General features: G+C 40.5%; 5 protein-coding genes across 5 annotated transcripts; 2 read left to right on the top strand and 3 right to left on the bottom strand.

Moving 5' to 3' along the window:
- Positions 1-192: 192 nt before the first annotated feature.
- On the bottom strand, positions 193-858 carry BDW74DRAFT_183827 (glutathione S-transferase family protein; the record flags this gene model as incomplete). Its single annotated transcript, XM_073730621.1, has 1 exon — positions 193-858. One exon carries the CDS (start codon positions 856-858, stop codon positions 193-195), a length of 666 nt encoding a protein of 221 aa, XP_073578021.1.
- A 689-nt stretch (positions 859-1,547) lies between these two features.
- Positions 1,548-3,364, top strand: BDW74DRAFT_171585 (uncharacterized protein; the record flags this gene model as incomplete). The annotated part of the gene is made up of 5 exons (XM_073727334.1): positions 1,548-1,810; positions 1,871-2,398; positions 2,470-2,620; positions 2,693-3,025; positions 3,092-3,364. The coding sequence occupies 5 exons, from the start codon at positions 1,548-1,550 to the stop codon at positions 3,362-3,364; spliced, it is 1,548 nt and encodes a 515-aa protein (XP_073578022.1).
- Positions 3,365-4,126: 762 nt separating this feature from the next.
- Positions 4,127-6,172, top strand: BDW74DRAFT_189405 (uncharacterized protein; the record flags this gene model as incomplete). The annotated part of the gene is made up of 2 exons (XM_073731965.1): positions 4,127-4,656; positions 4,735-6,172. The coding sequence occupies 2 exons, from the start codon at positions 4,127-4,129 to the stop codon at positions 6,170-6,172; spliced, it is 1,968 nt and encodes a 655-aa protein (XP_073578023.1).
- Positions 6,173-6,218: 46 nt separating this feature from the next.
- BDW74DRAFT_183830 (uncharacterized protein) lies at positions 6,219-7,235 on the bottom strand (the record flags this gene model as incomplete). The annotated part of the gene is made up of 1 exon (XM_073730622.1): positions 6,219-7,235. The coding sequence occupies one exon, from the start codon at positions 7,233-7,235 to the stop codon at positions 6,219-6,221; it is 1,017 nt and encodes a 338-aa protein (XP_073578024.1).
- Positions 7,236-10,391: 3,156 nt separating this feature from the next.
- On the bottom strand, positions 10,392-11,277 carry BDW74DRAFT_189406 (uncharacterized protein; the record flags this gene model as incomplete). Its single annotated transcript, XM_073731966.1, has 2 exons — positions 10,392-11,097; positions 11,150-11,277. The coding sequence occupies 2 exons, from the start codon at positions 11,275-11,277 to the stop codon at positions 10,392-10,394; spliced, it is 834 nt and encodes a 277-aa protein (XP_073578025.1).
- Between the last annotated feature and the right edge of the window lie 3,865 nt (positions 11,278-15,142).

Raw genomic sequence — 15,142 nt, forward strand, 5'->3', positions numbered from 1 at the left:
TTCTGCTTAGCCCGTACCTATCTAGCCCTGCTCCCCTACCTTGGAGCCACTTTGCTACTGCCTTGCTGGCGGGAAATTGTCAAATACAACAGAATCTTTTATCAAGAATCCTAGTTTTACACTCATTGCATATTCAGCCTACCACGACATAATCCCTTCTCACTCTCACTAAAGACGCACCCTCCGCTCAAGTCAAACCGAAATATCAACATGCACCTCCCTCGCCTTCCTAAAGCTCTCCCTCTGCAAGAGTCTTTCCGCATAAACCCTATAAGCCGGATACTTGTCCCCCATCTCAAACCAAAACCTAAATCCCCAACAATAAAGCACCACAAAAAACGGATCAACAACAGTAAACCCCTCCCCAACAGCAAACACCCTTTCTGTTTCAGCAATATGCCCCTCAATCTTCTCATAAACCTCCTGCACAACTTCCATCCCCCGGGCTTTAATAGACCCATAATGCTCAACATTATTCGTAAACCGCTCACTCCGCCATATACTCCCTACAGCCTGCGCGTGCGCAACGGTAGAGAGCCAGTTTAGCCACTCATACACGCGGATTGTTTCCAGCGTGCTTTTTCCGAATAGTTGTGCTCCAGGGGCGAGGGAATGGATTGCTGTTAGGACGGCGGCCATTTCAGTTATGATCTCGTTGTCGATGACGAGAACGGGGACGCGGCGTTTGGGGTTAATAGCTGTGAATTCGGCGCTCATGGAACCTACTCGCGCGAGGATGGTTTCGACGGGGAGGTGCGCTTCGAGGAGGGCGACGTGTGGGACGAAGGAGCAGGCGCCGGGGGAGTAGAAGAGTTTCAATGAGGGGATGGTGCTTGGGGGTGTAGGTTGGAAAGACATTGTGATGGATGGTCCGGTTGACTTTGAAGAGGTAGGGTTAGTTCGTTGTGGTCGATATGCGTCGAAGGTTGAGACACGCCTGCTGGAACTCAGGCAAATAAAAAGGTAGGCTGTTGGACTCTGAATCTATGTTCTTTGTGTCGCACATGATACGTTATGGTAGTTGAAGATATATATGGAGAGTTTCAGTCTTCACTCTGCGCGCCAGGCCGAACGCTGTTCGTTCGCATACCATCCCACCGGCAGGTCTACAACAACGCAACCTCGGTGTCTGGACTATAGAACGGCCCAGAACACAAAGCTTTGCAAGCGCAAGATTCTTCTAGCTAGAATTAGCCTCAAGTATACCAGGACTCTATTGGTCAGAACCAAAATTCATGAATAGATGATGGAACTTCACATCTCGCCAAACTCGCTTGCCTCGCTTAGCTCGCTTAGAAATCACTCTACAACCACCTCATGCAATCCAGGATTATCAAGCAACGACAAGCTTCATGTTTGGAATGTTTGAATATTTTGACACTGACTAATAGATAATTGACGTAGTTCTGAATAGGTGTGTTGATATTGAGCCTGGAGATTTAGAGGGAGGGCGTAGCCATCCCTTCGCGTACAGTACCTAGCAGCATACAAACACTCAGTTCCATTACGCTCAATCCTCACCTCAACCATCAACCTTCGCCAGCATAATGCAAGACCTTGAAGCAAAAGACACCCTGGACCCTGAATGCAGTTCCAACTCTTCTTCACACTCTACAATCAAACCCGGCATCGGCCCAAGACCGTCCTGCTTCAAAAGCACCCTCCACGAAATCTCCTTCGTCCTACTCGCAACCCTCGCGATGGCCACAAACAGTCTCGTGACAGGCGCATTGATCATAGTTACTGCCTCGATAGGCGCAGACCTGGACATGTCCCAGGCACAGATTACGTGGATTAGTGCAGCTACTACGTACGTTCTCGCCCAGACTCTACTATGTATTTCGAGCGAGCCCTAACTGATACATTGCAGTTTAACGGCCGGTGCATTCCAACTCCCACTAGGCCAACTAACGGACCTTCTCGGCCGGAAACCGCTTCTCATATTGGGGAGTGCAGGATTCAGTGCTTCAGCTCTGTTACTTGGTTTCGCCAAAAATGCATTCTGGATGGATATAATCGCTGGTCTACTCGGTCTTTTCTCAGCGCTCGTTGTTCCTCCCGCAGCGGGTATACTAGGCGCCGCATACGACAAACCCTCGAAACGGAAGAACTTTGCATTCGCGTGCTTTAGTGCCGGGACGCCTGTTGGTTTCGGAATAGGGAGTATTATCATGGGTGTTGCTGCGAGAGTGTCCGGGTGGAGAGCCGGGTTTTGGGTTTTTGCTGTTGTTTGGGCTTTTCTTACGATGCTTTCGGTCTGGGTTGTTCCGGGGGGAATGGAGACTTATAAAGTTGGGAAGGAGTTTAAGGGGAGGTTTGGGAATGCGATGGGTAGATTTGATTTTTGGGGGACGTTTTTGACGGTTTTTGGGGTGGGTTTGGTGATGACTGGATTGACGTGAGTCTCGTACCTCTTCTCTCTTGTTGGGTATATGGGGAGAAAATCCATATACTAACTGATTGAATCAGACTCGGTCCCTCAGACGGCTGGAAAACAGGGCATGTTATCGCCATGATTATCCTTGGCTTTTTCTTGCTTGTTGCATTCGTCTTTTGGGAGAACTACTGTCGACACCCACTCATGCCGCTTCATATCTGGAAAGATACAATATTCGCTTTGGTCCGTTACCTCCTTTCCCTTCCATACTCATTCCCTATCAAAACCCTAACTGACAACTACCCGGTACGTTAGTTAATCCCAACAACCCTCCTCGGCACAACATCCCTAATCTCCTCAAACTTCTGGCTTGCTCTCTTCCTGCAGGAACAACAGCATCTCCCCCCGCTCCCAGTCGCAGTCCGACTTCTACCACAAGTAATATCCGCAGTGCTAGCGAACATCGTCGCAGCTATTATCCTGCACCGGGTCAACAATACAGCTATCATGGCGTTTGGGGCAGCAATGTATGTCCTCGCTAATACATTGCTGGCTGTGCAGAGGCCAGATGCGATATACTGGGCTTTTATATTCCCGAGTTTGGTTACGAATGTGCTGGGGTTGGATTTGCAGTTTAATGTTGCGAATGTATGTCCCCCTCCCCCTTCTTCTCTTGTCTTTATTTTGAGTGATACTGATTAGTATTTGGTTAAGATGTATATCATGCAGTCCCTCCCAAGTAACCAGCAATCTCTCGCAGCTGGGATATTCAACATGTTCATCCGGCTCGGGACGACGATTGGATTGGGTATTTCGACGGCGGTGTATAGTTCTATTTTGTCGCAGGAGGAGTCCAAGGATGAGAGTGAGAGAGATGAGTTTAGACCGTATAAAGCGGCATTCTATGTATCTGTTGCGCTTGCAGTCATGGCTTGTCTATTCGTGCCGTTTTTGCGGATTGGGAGGCAGGGCGTTAGCAAGGAGTGAATTCGCACTCCTCTTGTGTTTAAAAGAATACATAGATTGCCTGCTATAAACCATTGAAATTAGTCTCAATGCTGGAACTGCTTACTTTATCTCTATCTATTGTACTGAAGAGCATCACCTCGTCCATGTAAAGAATAGCATCAACTGCGACTTTTGTAGCCCGGACTGCCACTCACATCACCAACGGGCCTAATCTACGTCTAGAAACAAAAGAGCGAACGACCTTGGACTCAAAACAAGCCAGTCGTCTACAAATGCCAAATTCTATATCCTAATCCTGACTGATATCTTTGTCAGATGTTTGATTGTTCGGTCATGCATGAATACGAGGTAGGGATCTGCTTTCTTCAGCTCATCCCACATAGCCGAGACCCAGATCCCGACCCATTCTGCAGGCGTCATTTGTGGCCGCTTTAACGTCCACCCTGCAGTAAGCGTGCCTCCACCTAACAATGGGATCTGCGGAGTATATTATGCAGCTACAGACCCGCTTCGCCGATGTCTCCGACGATGAATTATTGTACGACTATCTAACTCATACTTCGTTGAAAATTGTACAGTGTTGCGGTCGGGTAACAGTTCTATCTGCCTATACTACGAGCAAATATACTTCCCACGAACTTGATACTCAGCAACAACCAACTGGGCATAACCAACCAGTCTCGGAAAAACTTGCTAGCCCCCATAAACACACAATCCATTCCTACGACTTCTATATCCAAAACCACCATCAACCATACCATCACCCATCAGATAAATCCAATGCCCTCCCTCCATCCCTCACCCGGAATCCGCGGCTGGCACCCCGGCGAAAGCACCCTGCACACAAAACTCGGTTTCACCCGCGCCGTTGAAACTAAATGGCGCTCAATAGAACCTCAACTCCGCGAGCAGCACCGGATCTTCCATACGTCTAATCTCCCCTTCATACCCATGACAGCCATCGACGAAAATGGTAGGCCGTGGGCGGGTATTGCTGCTGGTAAAACGGGGGAAGTTGGATTTGTGAAGGGGGATAAGGGGGATTTGAGGACGTTAGAAATAAGTGGGAGGGGGTGGAGCGGGGACCCGTGGTTTGATAATTTGAGGAATTTATCTGGGGATTTCGAGGGGGATGATGAGGGGATGCGTAGTGGGGAGAGAGTCTTGACGGCGGGATTGAGGATTGAGTTTAGTACGCGACGAAGGAATAAATTTGCGGGGAGGGTTAGGGGGGTTGAGATTCTCAAGGATAAAGGAGTTGATGGGGAGGGGGAGTATGTGGTTGATTTGGAGGTTAATGAGGCTGTTGGGTAAGCTTTTCGAGGTCTCCTTTTCCATTTACCTTGTCGAGAAGTACTGGGTTAATGAACGATGGCTGGGCTATATAGGAACTGCCCTAAATACATCAACACCCGCATACTAGACCCCTATCCAAGCACGAACCCACGGCTCATGCACCAAACCAAGCACATGCCACCTACCTCCCGTCTCCCAGAAGAAATCACAAACATGATCACAGCATCCGACACAATCTTTATCGCCACCCTGTACAAATCCACCCCCTCCACAGCCTCCAAATTTCCCTCCCACGCAGGAATGAATGCCCGCGGCGGCCTATCAGGCTTCATCCGCGTGAGCTCCCTTGACGGCCGCACAATCATAGTACCAGACTACTCAGGAAACAGATTCATGTCGAGCCTAGGCAACATCGAAGCTAGTGGTGTGGCGGGGTTCACGATTGTGGATTTTGAAAGCGGTGATGTTCTATATCTCACAGGGACCGCAAGGATTCTGATCGGACCGCCCGCAATGGAAATTATGAAGAGGCATGTTTGTGTTGTTGTTTTTGAGACGACGGGGTATATCCTTGTTAGAGATGCATTGCCTGTAAGGCAGCGGGTTGGGTCGGCTATTGGCCGGAGCCCGTATAGTCCGAAGGTGAAGTATCTTGTTGAAGAGGCGGAATCTCATTCTGGTGCTGAGGGGAATCACAAAGCGTGCCTTGAGAGTGCGGTACAGCTCTCAGAGGACCTAGCCGTGTTCAAATTCAAGGTCCTTTCTAAAGCTGACGCGCATAGTCCGCTGAGGATCAGACCTGGTCAAGCCATTGTGCTAGATTTCATGGACTGGTTGGGTCCGCCGGAGTATCGGCACATGGCGGATTCTGCACCTGGTTCCCTGAACGGTGATCGTGTCAGAGCGTGGACTGTTTCCAGCGCGCATAAAGATCAAGACGCGACGTGGTTTGAGTTAACGATGCGTGAGATGAAGGGTGGTGCGGTGACGGGTGCCTTGTTTGATATCTTGAGGCGTTCATCTCAGACTCTAGATGAGAGGATTGAAATTGGTGAGGATGTTGTTACGGATATTGTTGGTGTGACAGGGGATTTCTTCCTTGGGAATAATAGTATCAACGCGCTGTGGGTGGCTGGGGGGATTGGCATGACCCCTTTCCTGGCGATGCTTGAGGCGTTGGGACACCGTGAAAATTCAACGGGCGATATTGTCTTTGCATTGTCAACCAGGGAGCCCGATATAATGCTTGAGTTTGTTGGTAAATTGCTCAGGAATATCCCAGTATCAGTCAGCGTCATGCTCGATTTATTCACGCATAGCCCGATCAGCATCGACACGGAGATCTTTGAGAGTGGAAACATCCGCATATCCATACGCAACGGCCGGATAGGTCCAGAGTACTGGAAGACAATTTCCACGGGTAGAGATGTGTTGATATGTGGACCAGACGGGTTTGGGAACGCGGCCGTGGAGGGTCTGCGAGCTGCTGGGGTGCCGAATGGGAAGATTCACCGGGAAGGGTTCTATTAAACATTAATCTCGTCATTGAATAATTATTCTATTTTGAGCCAATGTATCAAGACCATGTAGAGCCGCTGATATGGTCCGCAAGCGCCCTGTTCAGATCAAACTCCCAGTTTTGCGTCCAATCCATCCATTCCTTCACGACGGCTTGATTTGCCAGCCATTCAAAATTGAATGGCTGAGCATGCGTAGCGGGGACTAAATTGAGGTTGATATCAGGATTGCTGCTGTTTTTCGACCAGGTTGCGATACCTAAAGGACAATGCTCGCCGACACTGTCAGTTGGCCCACCATAATATGAGAGAAAATCCTTTCCGCCGACTCGAGGAAAAAGTACTGATACTGCGCGTTGTGAAGGACGTCGATACCGCTCAAGGGCCGAATTGGTGGTTGGCCTCTCTAGCGTAAGAAGAACGTCTAGATTTGTAGCAAAAGCGTTCCCGTCGAAGAGGCCATGGCTGCCGATTTCCTTCAGTGTGTGGGCTATCCAACAGACCCATCTTGGGTTTGGACAGCAATTTCCAGCAATATGAAGCATAGCTGCGATGCTGTACTTCATATTCTCGCACATCAGTTTCTGGTTATTCTTTGCTGAAGTGCAGTTTTCCAGGAATGTCGCGACGAATCGCAAGCATTGGTATAGAAAGTAATAGGCGTTCAGCTCTGAGCTTTCTCTGTCGCCATAAATACTGAGCGCCCACATCAAACGCATGTTGTAGAAAGTGTATAGTGAGAGTGTAAGGCAGGTTTCTTCTCTGGTATCCGAATGTGGCTGTGGCGGAAATGTGAAGTGATCTAGCATCCAGTATGTGACCTTTCCCGGTCTCAAACAGTCTTCGTTATCAAACCTCGAGGATACTCGGCTCTTTCGATTCTTCCATTTGATCAGCATGTTATGGAAGTTTACTATTTTCGTCCTCGACACGTGGCTGAGATATGGGCCAGCTGGGTTCCAGATGAGATTGTGAAGCTCCTCGTCATCTGCCGCAATATGCAACAAATACTGCGAACTATCAGAGGTGGCGTCTGGTGAAGAGAGATTTGTGGAGAGGCGGTTAAAGGTCGCCATTCCTGGCATTGGTAGCGCTGTATCCGTGCCTTTCAGCGCCCCCACCGCCTTCGGCGAGTGGGTGCGCCACGCTTTCTTCGTAGTCACACTTTCTTTATTATTTTTTTGAAATTTAAGGCTATATAACAATAAATTTACTATTTATTAATAAAAAGTCCTCTCCCATCTCTCTAGCATGTCTCTTATTCTTAATTACCTGCTAAATTACTTACTCCGAGCGCTTGGGGGGCTTATATTTATATACTTTCTTAAATTACTTTATAAGCCGCTTCTCTTCCGCCACGTGATCTTTAGCCTTCCTATCCTTAATTAAACAAATTATATTATAAACTTTTATAATTTTGTTATGGGATAGTAGTTTAACCTAACACTTACTATAATTTTAGTATTAAGGCTCTTGCGCGGAGCATATCCTGTGAATTAACTCCTGCGTTATTTATAACTCCTCCAGCTTTAACTGTTGGTGTTAAAAGATCTTAGTTAAATTCTGCCTTGCTTTATTTAAAAAATTAGTTAATTTCTTTATAATCTTTTCCTAATTCCTTGCAAGCGTATTAATTATTGCTGGAGGGCTATTCTTAACACTAGATAACAGTAATTATAAAGGTGTATGGCTTCCGCGGAGCTCTGGCATAAATATATTAGGAAGTACTAGCTTCTTGCAAAGCTGCTGGATAATTTAGGATTTATTAACTAGCCAGATTCCTTAGTTTTTAAAAAATTCTTAAATAATGCGCTGCATAAAGGCCTTCTAGTGTACTGGTGCAATAACTTTAAGGAATTTATTCTTCCTGTACGGCCGGCCACCCCAGAATAACAAGTTATTATTTAAAAGCCGGAATTACTGCTTATAATTAAGAAAGGGCTTCCCATCAAGCGGCTGGTAAAGGTGAGTTAAATAAGAAAGGAATCCAAAGGGAATAATATTATTAGCCTCGCAGTATTATAAAAATTTAAGTGTAAAGTGCAAGCCGTGGCTATTAAATATTAAGTATTAGTTCTTATTCCTCCGTGTACACTTTTTAATAGCCTGATTAAATTTAATTAGCCAGCCAAGCGCGAGTTTGTTTAATATTTATTTATTTACAAAGATTATTATTATAGTACTAGCCGGTAAGGCCTTGCTGCCTTAATACCAGTATTTTATATAAGTTCCGCTTGCCTTAAAGATAAAGAAGGGATTTATAAGCTAGCTATTAGCGCAGATATACTTTATTATAGTAATATTTTTACTTTATTTACTTTTTGCAAGATCTAGATAGTTTAATTCTCCAAAAACTTTGCAAGAGCGCCCCTGGCCAGGTTAAAATCTGTATTTGTTAAAGTTATATACAAGGCGGGCAGGAACACCGCGAAGAAGTACTTTAAGCTTATAATACTAGTTATTTAAAAGCCCTGCGTCTTTTACTTAAATACACCTTAATTTTTTAGTTATTTACTTTACTGGCGCAAGGCCTAGGTGTTCTAGTACGCGCTTTTTAAATTAATATGCCTATATCTTGCTAACTATTTTATCCGGAGACCCCGCGCGAGCAAGTGCCTGGTTTACCCACGCCTTTATAATAAAAAAAGTGGGCGGGAGGTTCTATAATTATATTTTTAGAATTTAGTTAATTAAGGGCTTCTTTTAATATGGCTGTAGCGTGTTTTGCTTTATTATGGTGGGAGTTATTAGTGTTTTCACTTTTTTAATCCGGCTTTGCATCATGGTTGGAGACACCGTGAATTCTCGCGCAATCTTAGCGATATTTAGTTTTTTTTAAGATTAGGCAATAGCGACGGCTTCGCTTAATTATTTAAGGTAATTTTTATTAGGTTTAGACATGTTTTATGGTAGTAATAAATAAATTAATCTAGAAGTTAAAAAACAACAAAGAAAGTGTGACTACGAAGAAAGCGTGGCGCACCCACTCGCCGAAGGCGGTGGGGGCGCTGAAAGGCACGGATACGAAGCATGGTCTCCAGGTCTCGGAGTGAAGACTCAATAGATGTAATATCACCATCATGAGCGGGCAAAGAAAAGCACAGCTCGTGAAAGTAGTAGCCTGCCGTACGTGTGTGACGGAATGCAGCGGGTAGGTTACCATTGAAGCACTGTATATCATTAGCAACTTCCGATTCTATGGATAAGGTCTTACCTCAAAGTATGCAAGAAGCAGAAGCACGCCCACTAAAAGAGACATTGATGCCTTTGCTTCTTCAAGATTTTCTGACAGCCCTTTAAGAGCTCTGGTGTAATTTCGAGCAGCGATAACTTTTGTGTCTATGCCCCTGCTCTGATCAATCTCGTTCGGCTGCGACAGCATCACAACGGCGCGGTGCATGCTCCCAAGCGAAATGATGGCGTCATAGATATACTGTCTCCCAAGCCTGGCCGCAGAGCCTATCTCTCCAAAAGTGCAGATCACCGGGGGAGAACAAGCTATCTACAGTGCGAAACAGGAATTGGTGGTAGGCCAGGATATCCCGTGCCCGCTCATGCGGCCGCTGAGTGAGATCAGGGCTGTTGGGGAGGCAAACCAAAGGCAGTCCATCAGCGCGCAAAGTTGGAGACGGTGCATTAGTCTCTTTCTCAGAGACTGAGCCGTCTAACACTGACCGAGTGCGCTTTCTCCGCGGAAGTTCAATATGTCGTTGGCGCTCGTATCCAGCGCACTGAATGTTTGCAGACTCGCATCGCTCGCAGGTTGGGTTGCGCTCGTCGCATTTGACCCGTCGCGCACGGCAGGTCAGACAGCCCGTTCGCGTTCGACGTCTTCTGTTGTCCATGATATTGACTGATTTGATAGGAAAGACTTTACCAGAGATTGTATTTAAGGAATGTGAGAAGAGAGTTCAGCTGAAGAATGGATGATGACAAATCAGGGATAAAGTGAGGGTATACGTTTAAAGCGGCAACTCTATCCAGCGCCCGACAAAGCAGATCCCAGTGTCTCACTTTGCTTCTTCCTGGAATAATTTGTATGCATTGTTTGTCACGTTTGAAAGGTGCGACTGGTGTTTCTTCCCTTGCAGTCAGTTCCCCGCGCTCCTTGCTCACAAGAAATACTCGGTGCTAAAGAGGCAGGAGCGATCAGTGCTGCAAGCCGCTCCTTCCCTACAAATGCTGGATATATATTCTACTGCAGACTAAGCTAAAGTCATGTATCATTTCATTTAATTATCAACACTTTGATGAAAGTACGATCGCAGCCCCATGTTCGCCAAACAACCAAATCCAAACGCTGGGATAATCCGCGCGCACCGAATCACCGTCGCAGAGGGCAAGTCCCTCCAGACAACCGCTGCCCGATCCCTCCATGAAACTCTATACTGTCGGTTATATAGATCCAGTCCGAGGAGGTGCAATGGCGTCGCGGCAAGCTGTGACATGACAGGAACGACCGTTTGCGTGAATACCGTCTTTGAGTACGGCTGCGTTGCTAGTGAGTCTGGTATGACGTCGGCGCAGCGTTGCGCAAGGGTGAAAGAGCCGTAGATGGTTATCGCATCTCGCACGAGCAGTGTTGCTGTTGCGGCCGATGAACCTGTCTTCTTTGGTATGGGTAGAGGCTTCTTCGCTGGGTCTATTTGGCTGGAGGCGCCGAAGAGCTGTGCGAAGCGGATGTCTTTCCATACTCCTAATGGAACGTTGACGAGGAATGTAAGGACGAAGGTCAAGGCGTCGGAGATGGCTGGGTGTGTCTGTCGCGTGACTGTCTCTGTGCCATTTGCGACGGTGTATGTTGCTGCATAGAGGGTAAAGATGTGGCCATGGGGACGTGAGAAGAGGAAGCTTCTAGGATGTGCAAAGGCTGCGCGAGTGTGGGAGCGGAGGCTTTGGAGGAGGGGTTTGTGGTATGAAGCTTTTTCAACGAGAGCTCTGCTATTGTCAGTACTATTACTGCTATGCTCTGGAAGAACTTTTAATATACCTGTCAATTATTGTCACTGATGGCGAAACCAGTAGAGCTGACACTGTTGCCGCGGTCAAGTCTCCTCCCAGGCGCAACCAGTTAGGGTTTCCGCGGTATTCGCCTGCACTTGCGACCATTTGCTCCATCTCGCAAAAGGTCTGCTTCCAGTCGACTCTGGCAGACCAAAACTGAGATATCTTGTCAGCTGAGGTGGAGAATTCTTAGTAATTCAAGGCCTCCAACTACCGAATTCGTGAGCCAGACGAATTGAATATAGCCATTCTCCCAAAGGGTAAATGGAGGATTCGGCTATACAAACTCCTTGCAGAACTTCTATATTTACATATAAAAACCTTTAAGAATTCTTAAAATTAAAAGAATTTAGCACGCTTTTTATTTTTTTATATAATACCTAGTATTTAATTAGTATTTCTAGCTAGTATAGTTTAAAGGCATTATAATTATAAGCCTGGATTTTAACTTAATAGCTAGCTTATATTAAATTCTTACCTCTTTTAAACCTTGTAAAGCTATTCCCATCCTTAATATACATGCTTTTTTATTATATAAAGGCCTTCTGGAACAAAGTAACTCCTGTAAACTAGAAGTTAAATACTAATTAAATTATAATATTATATATAATATAAAATATTATTATAAGCTTTACCAGCACTGCCTTAAATATAATAATTATTCTTAAGTTTAGGAATAACTAGCAGGCCTGGTATAGTTATATTTCTTATTTTATAAAAGTTACAGGTGTATGGGATTACTTAAATCCTACAGTTAAAGTTAATCAATAGCTTAAAATCCCTAAATATCTAGATTTTTTAGCAAAGAATATAATAAAAAAAGCCTATAAAATATATAACAGGTGCTGGAATCATGCTTAGTTTATTAATTTTAAAATCTAAAATATAAATAAAGTAATTTAAAGGTTAATTACTTTTTAATTTAATAATTTATTAAGAATAAGCTTACTATAAAAGTTCTTAATTAGTTAAAATAGTAATTTAAGCTAATAACTTCTAAATATAAATTAAAGGTATTTAACAAGTATATTATAGTATTAATAACCTTAATTAAGCAAGAAAAGATCTTATAATAACTTTAAAATTATAAGAATACTTATTAAAAGATATTATATCTTAAGTAACCTAAATTTAGTAACCATACTACTAATATTTTATTTTTAAAAGTAATTAATAAATACTCTTTAAGCTATACTAAGTAAAATATAAATTAATTAAATTAAGAAAATATAAATATAGTAAATTACTTAAAACTTATTTTTAAATATTATTAATATTTTTTATAACTAATAACTTTATTAAGTTTTTTACGGGTTATGTGGCTTTTACTATACTTGGTAAAAAGTTTTATAAAATATTTAAGTTAAAGTTATTTATAAAGAAAGTTATCTGCCTGTATAGCTGTAAGTATAAAGTAAAATAATACTTTTATTTTTTATATTCTTACAGGCCTGACTAGTTATAGATTTAATAATTTTATAAAGAAAAAGGTTAGTAAAGTGCTTAAAAAAACTAATAAATATAAAAAAAACTTTAAGGGATTAAGGTAAATAATAATAAGGTAATAAAAAAAAGGAATATAAAGCCTCAAAGGCCTTTATTAATTACTTAAGTAATTATTAAAAAAATATTATATATAATTTATAATATATTATATTAGCGCACTTATTTTTAATACTTATAATATATAATATTTAGCGCTTTTTAAAGCCTTTATATTTAATATAAATGCCTTTATTTATATTTATAATAATATTAAATATTTTACCATACTTTATTATTAACACGAAGGTAATATCCGCGCAGGTAATTTTAATTATATTATTTAAGGCTTTAAATTTATACTACTTTATTTAAAAACTTTACAAGGTAAATTAATAATACTTACTTTAAAAAATATTATATATATTCCTGGATTTTATATAAATATCCTATTAGTAAGATGTCTTAAGAAATTAAGATATTACTAGTATTTTAATACCCTAATTATAAAAAATAAAAAAAAAGTATTTTACCTTAAAGATTATTTATCTAGCCTTTAAATAATTAACTTTAGGGATTATATAAAACCTTAAGAAAAGGTATACTTATTAAGTTACTTAAAAGGTTAAACCTTTACTTAAAAATTAAAAATTACAGGGCATTTTAATATCTTTTATTAATACCTAGGTTATATTAATAATAAGGGGCTTTAATACCTTTTAGTGGTGACTTAGGGAGTTAAAATAATAAATACTTAAATACCTTAATATTATAAAACTTATTAAATTAGCTAGGCATCTTAATAAACCTTTTAAAGACCCCGTGGGCTAGTTAAAGCTATATTTAATTATATATACCTGGATTTAATTTTTATAAAAATAGCAATAAATAAAGATAAGTAAATAACTTATTTTTATAATAAGTTTAGCAGGTTTTATTAAATTTATACTTACTAGTTAAAAGTCTCCTGCCGCAAAGCTATTAAGTAATTTACTAAACTTATTTAAATATAGTTTAGTTATACACTAAAAGTTTCTTTTTAGTAATAATAAGCCTAGCTTTAAAAAAGAGATTTTTAAATTTACTAGCTTTAAAGAAATATTATAAAATAAATTAGCTTTATATATCTTATCTTAAAATAGGATGGCTAAATAATTAGGAGGAATACTTATTTAAAGGGCTTAAATAATTATATTATATATAAAGTTTTTATTATTAATATAGCCATGGATTTTTAAAGCTGCAGCTTATATAAGTAATTAAATTTTAGTAAAAAAGCTAGACTAGAAAACTTTATAAAAGAAACTTACTAGTAAACTGCCTTATGTTTTTAATATTTAAACACTGGGGTGTTACACATGGGCGCGAAGAAATTAGGATAGTAACTTTTATAAGCTAAAGCCGAGGGTCTTTTTTAGTTATTTTATTAGCTATAAGGCCTTAAATATTTAGTAAATCTAGTTCCCTATAAATTAACATGTTAAAGCATGTAAAAATATAATTTTTAATAAAATAAAAATATATAATTTAAAGAATCCCTTTTTATAAATTAATATTATAATTAATATACCTAAACCTTTAACCAAGGTCCTTAATATTCTTTACTATAATTATAATTATATAGTTAAAAATACTAACTTAGATTTAGATTTTATAAAATTATATAATAAAAAGAAATAAAATAAGCCTATATTAAATATAAATAGCTTATAGGTTACTAAAATTAAAAAAAATAAAGTTATTTATAAAAGAAATAAAAAAAATAAGGTTACTTTTAAAATTATTATTATAGGGCTTAAGGCCTTTAATTAATCAAAAAACTTACTATTTTTACTAATTCTTAAGGTAACCCTAAAATCTTAATATTATAAAAATTTTATATAAACTTTAATACCTGGAGCATTTTCTAAAGAGCTACCATAGCCTTAATAGTGAATTTTATAACCTAAAACTCCTAAAAAGCCATCACCAGATCTGGCAGGTGCCTAGTTACTATAAAAAATAAAGCAAGCACGTCTTATTAAGCCTTAATACTTTATATACTTAGGGGGTAAAGATGGCTTCTAGTAACTTATGTAATTCCCTAATTTCATTTATAAATAGTAACCTAAGTATTATAATATAAAGTATTATAATATAGATAACTATAAGGTATATATAATTAAAGTAGTTACCCTTATATTAAAACTACTTAACTATATTTAATATATATTTTATATACTTTATTAAAACCTAGTAAAAAAATACCTTTAGGGTTAAAATTTATTTATTAACAGGATTTCACCCCTAAACTAACAGCTAAACCAAGTAAATAAATCAGGTTTCAAAATAATATTTTTAGTATTTCTGTATTAAAAACTAACTTGTCTGGCTAAATTTATTAAGTACAGCATAATTTATATATAATAATGCCTAGAATAGCACTATTGGCATGTTAACTTATTTGGTAATTATTAGTTAAGACCTTAAACTTATTATACAGCTCACGGACAAGCCT

Source organism: Aspergillus multicolor (genome assembly GCF_047715735.1).
Source record: "Aspergillus multicolor strain CBS 133.54 unplaced genomic scaffold BDW74scaffold_51, whole genome shotgun sequence".
Lineage (NCBI taxonomy): Eukaryota > Fungi > Ascomycota > Eurotiomycetes > Eurotiales > Aspergillaceae > Aspergillus > Aspergillus multicolor.